The following is a 5,491-nucleotide window of genomic DNA, read 5'->3' on the forward strand; positions in this document are numbered from 1 at the left end:
AATTCAAGTCAACTTTAAGAAACGTTATATATATATAACTTTTTTACATTAATATTTTTAAACTTAATAAGATGTATTCTTGTATCAGTGGATGTCTTCATGCAAATATTCACTGATTTTTACGTGAATAATGACGTTGCCTGAGCAGACAACTGCATATTGTCTCGTTATACATGATCGTGTAGTACAGTATAAACCAATCATTGGGATTATTAAGAAGTTATAAGAAGTGGTGGGGAGAATGAAGTGGAGAGGTATGTAAGACACCTTCCTGAAGTAGAAACTCATTTCTAATCTAAAATGGAGTTCATAGTAGGCGTTCAAGGTTTCAAAAAGCAATGTAATGAGTTTATTTTTAAAGAATTGGCCATAGTTCCTCTGGAGGCAGATGCTCAACCAAGAGTTTACCTCTTTGAACCATCTTGTGCTTGGAATTCACTACCTGGACGTTACAAACGTGAAAACCTGTGGTTTACAAACAATTATCATTCAATCCCTTGGATGGCTGGAGATGTGTGTTACAATGAAGTGCGAACCATTTTACAGGACGTATTATGAGGAGCAAAGACTATCTATGTTAAAGGTTGTGAAAAAAGCAGTGGTTAGAAAAATATTTAATGAATGTACACAATTTAGAAGAAATTGACTGTCCAGCGTTTAAGAATATTAAAACTGCATTTTTTACTACCCACATGTACACATCATATTACACAAACTGAAAATTGTGCAGTAAATAATATATTTAAGCTTTGAAATTGGTTTTAAAATGTAACGAGTGAACTGAGAAACTTCTCATATGGTATCGATGAAGTGGATGATGTGAATACTAATTTAAAATCATTTTATGAAAATTATAAAAAACTATTGTAATAAGTTTAAATTTCTATATACATTTGAATAAATGAATTTTATAATTTTAAAAATGTTGTCTTTCTTTCTTTGTATACATACTCCTTTAATACTATATACTTGAAAAAACAAATTTTTTTTCTTTAACTTTAATAAAAATTGACTTATACAATTTTATACAAAATTTAATTATTTAAAAGCTTGTTTGAAATATGAAGGTAGAAAAGGTAGAAAAGAAGCAATTTAAAAGTAATTTTTTTATTATTATTATAAGCCTTTAAATATTTACAGAATTTTTACGGTATAATCTTATAATATTTATTTTTATTCAAATTCAATAACATTAAATTTACCACCAATATATTTTAAACGCAACTTCTCCGATTGCACGGCTTCTTCCATCATTATGAAGGAGGTAGGGTCAGCTTCAAATAGTTTTGCGAACCTTGCCGGAAGAAAAGTTGTAAAAGCAGCATCCAGGTCTACTACAATCCTGGAACCATATTTCGTCTGCACCTTGTTTATTTTAGTTACATTGTATGACTCATTCACAGTCAACTCAGAAAGTGGCTTCGTTGGTAGAAATCTCTCCATACGACCAATGGCGTTGACTTTTTGGAACTCCATTGTTTTAATATCTGTAAGCAAAGAAAAAAGATGTATTCTTAATATTGAATTTAAAAAAACAAATTTAGAATAAAAATTGATTCAATTAAAGAAAGAAAATTCACCTATTATAGGAATAGATGATGCTGTAGTTGTTAAAGCCGCTGACACTGCTAATGTTGCTGTAGATGCTGAAGTTGTTGATACTGTCGATTATGTTGGAGTTACTAATGATGATGAAAACTGAAGCAGAAGTGTCGAATGTGGATTCCAACTTACCTTATACCTTTTAAATCCCACTCTTCTTCAACTCTCACTCTTTTACCCCCACTTTAACGACTGCGCACGCAACTACCTCAAAAGAAGAGTCATTTAGAAGACGTATTCAAACTCGCATAAAATGACGTCACTAAAAGGGTTTTTAAGGAATGTCTTTGTTCTCATCTACAGTCAGGTTAAAGCCTGTCTAAAGGTTTTTTAGACAAGCTCTTTATTCTATTCAAGATGCAGGTTGAAACTTGTTTAAAGATTTTCAAATAATACTATTGTTATCTTGGAAAAAGACAAGTTGAAACTTGCTTACATATTTTTGGACAATACATTTATCCCTATGGTGCTATAGTATTAGTAAAGCAAGCTGTGAGAGTCAGACAGACAGGTCTGACGGATGGAACTTTCACTCACTCAACGCGGTAACCGTACGCGCACTTTTGCTGCGCACTGGGCCTTACCACACCACCCACCACCACCCACTCTTACTACCCACAACGCCTGCGCGGTATCTCGCGAACGCTTAGTCCCTTGCGCTTCTCTATATGATTTTTGAAATTTCTGGTTTATACTAAGTGGGTGGTGGTGGGTGGTAGTATTGGAAATATGTATGTAATAGAAAAAAAAGTGGGTGGATGGGGGGTGGTGGTTAACTAAGAGCAATGTATTTTACATAGGTGAGTGGGTGGTGAGAGGGGGTGGTATTTGCATATTCTATGTCCAAAAGGGTGGACAGTGCAAATATAATACCCCACTAACGTCAATTAAAAGTGTTAACTAATTTAAATATATGCAAATCAGGTACCCCACCAATGGCTGGTAAATTACCGACATAAACCCCACCAACGCCATCTTGTGACAGAAAATTATACCCCCACCAATGGCTGGTAAATTACCGACATATACCCCACTAACGCCATCTAGTGACAGAAAATTATACCTCCACCAACGGCGGGTAAATTACCGGTACATACCCCACTAACGCCATCTAGTGACAGAAACTTATACCCCCACCAACGGCCGGTAAATTACCGACATATACCCCACTAACGCCCTGTAACTTACCCTCGCGGTCGGTAAGTAGGAATCTACATTACCGATACGACGTAGAACCGGCATAGCTATACTACTTGTAATAAAAATACATATGTGTACCGACTTTCAGCTCAATAGGTTTATATATGTTAATATTAATAAATTATATTTCTTATATATATTTTTTTTTTATAAAAAATGAGTTTTATTTTGGTGTACGGAACCCTCGATCTTAATGCGAGTGCAACTCGCACTTGCCCGATTTTTAAATTTCCTATAGAAAAAAAACGAGAAAAACGACGATTTTTAATTTTTGAAAAATTTTCAAATTCTTTTAAAAACTTGTTTTTCGAGTATAATTTAGATGGAAAATTGAAAAATTTTATGAATTTAGTCGAAAATAAAGATTTTTAAATTTTCTGTACAAAAAAAACGAAAAAATCCACCAATTTTTATTTTTCAGAAATTTTAAAAATCGTTTAAAAACTGATTTTTCGAGTAAATTTCTGTTTGAAAATGAAAATAAATAACGAATTTAGTCGAAATTATACTATTGCAAAAATTTTCGGAAAAAAAAATTGAAGAAATCGACAAAAATCACAATTTTTAAATTTCCTATAGAAAAAAACGAGAAAAACGACGATTTTTAATTTTTGAAAAATTTTCAAATTCTTTTAAAAACTTGTTTTTCGAGTATAATTTAGATGGAAAATTAAAAAATTTTATGAATTCAGTCGAAAATCAAGATTTTTAAATTTTCTGTACAAAAAAAAACGAAAAAATCCACCAATTTTTATTTTTCAGAAATTTTAAAAATCGTTTAAAAACTGATTTTTCGAGTAAATTTCTGTTTGAAAATGAAAATAAATAACGAATTTAGTCAAAATTATACTATTGCAAAAATTTTCGAAAAAAAAAATTGAAGAAATCGACAAAAATCACAATTTTTAAATTTCCTATAGAAAAAAAACGAGAAAAACGACGATTTTTAATTTTTGAAAAATTTTCAAATTCTTTTAAAAACTTGTTTTTCGAGTATAATTTAGATGGAAAATTAAAAAATTTTATGAATTTAGTCGAAAATGAAGATTTTTAAATTTTCTGTACAAAAAAAACGAAAAAATCCACCAATTTTTATTTTTCAGAAATTTTAAAAATCGTTTAAAAACTGATTTTTCGAGTAAATTTCTGTTTGAAAATGAAAATAAATAACGAATTTAGTCGAAATTATACTATTGCAAAAATTTTCGAAAAAAAAAAATTGAAGAAATCGACAAAAATCACAATTTTTAAATTTCCTACAGAAAAAAAAAGAGAAAAACGACGATTTTTAATTTTTGAAAAATTTTTAAATTCTTTTAAAAACAAAAAAAAACAAAAAAAAAAAAAAACAAGTGTTTTTCGAGTATAATTTAGATGGAAAATTAAAAAATTTTATGAATTTAGTCGAAAATCAAGATTAATATAAAAATATAAAAAAAATATAAAAAAATAAAAAAAAAAATATAAAATATAAATATAAAAAAATATATATAAAAATATATAAAAATATATATATATAGAAATATAAAATGGAAATATGGAAATATAAAAATATATATATATAGGATATATATATATGTATATCCGCTATTTCATAGTAGAAAAAATTGAAAATTAAACAAAAATTAGAAAAAAATCGGACTTTTTTTATAAAAACAATAATAACTTTTTTGTTTATAAATTTTTGACTTTTTTTTTAATTCCATTCGATAGAGCGCATGTGAAAACATAAGAAATGATGATTCGTGAATTTTTTTATTGATTTTTAAGTACCGAAATAAGTCCTCAAACTTCATGCAGAAATTTTTCGCCGACAACTTCATAAAGTTATCAAATACTCAAAGACATTTAGGAGACTAATGTCCCTCACGGAACATAAAGTTAAGTACAAAATGTATCGTCGAATAACGACACATGTTCAATTTTTACGAATTTAACCGAAATATTAGAGTAAAAAGCTAGAATATGGGTGTCGCACACCCAGGGTGCGGTTTAAGGGTTAAAGAATGTTCTGTACAAATTCGTAGACTCTTGGATAATATTAATAAACATTTAAGGGCCTTAAATTTCTTAGGACAATCAACTGAAAATTGGGACTCATTGCTAATTTATCTCCTTGCATCAAAATTAGATAATAAAACACTACGAGCATGGGAAACTGAAAAAACCGAAAATGATATTTCTACACTTAAGGACTTTGCAAAATGTTTAGAGTCACGCGCAATTATATTAGAAACACTGGAAGTGCAATATGAGACATAACAAAGATTCGAAACCGAAAATTGATAACAAAAACAATCCGCAAAATAAAAGAGCATTTTTAGCTCACAATATAAGTTGCGCTCTTTGCAAAGAAGAGCATCACATTCAATCATGTCCTAATTTCCTTTCACTTTTAGAGTAAGAAAGAGCAGAAAGAGTCAAGTCGTGCATATTGTGCCTAAATTGTCTGCGACCAGGTCATCTTCAAAGGGAATGCAGATCGCAGGGATGCAAGCAGTGTCAGGCGAAGCATAATACGCTACTGCATTTCAAATCAAGTAAATCAGTGGGTCGTGATAGTTCTTCAGCAACTGGAGAAAAAATGGTTGCATCAGTAACGTCTATACTCCATGGTGCGGAAGACGGAATTCTGTCGACGGCACTGGTCCTGGCAAAAGGATCAAAGGAGAAACAAATTTTAGCCAGG

At 30.2% G+C, this 5,491-nt stretch overlaps 1 protein-coding gene across 1 annotated transcript; it reads right to left on the reverse strand.

The window, feature by feature from the left end:
- Positions 1–1,148: 1,148 nt before the first annotated feature.
- On the reverse strand, positions 1,149–2,231 carry LOC122500266. The gene is made up of 2 exons (XM_043609115.1): positions 1,581–2,231; positions 1,149–1,487 (listed from the first exon to the last, which is right to left on the reverse strand). The coding sequence occupies exon 2, from the start codon at positions 1,474–1,476 to the stop codon at positions 1,174–1,176; it is 303 nt and encodes a 100-aa protein (XP_043465050.1). The 5' UTR covers positions 1,477–1,487; positions 1,581–2,231; the 3' UTR covers positions 1,149–1,173.
- Positions 2,232–5,491: the final 3,260 nt, after the last annotated feature.

Source organism: Leptopilina heterotoma, unplaced genomic scaffold (assembly GCF_015476425.1).
Source record: "Leptopilina heterotoma isolate Lh14 unplaced genomic scaffold, ASM1547642v1 Lhet_1821, whole genome shotgun sequence".
Taxonomy (NCBI): Eukaryota; Metazoa; Arthropoda; class Insecta; order Hymenoptera; family Figitidae; genus Leptopilina; species Leptopilina heterotoma.

Coding starts and splice junctions, on each gene's coding strand:
- LOC122500266 (XM_043609115.1), bottom strand. CDS start 1,476: ATGGAGTTCCAAAAAGTCAACGCCATTGGTCGTATGGAGAGATTTCTA.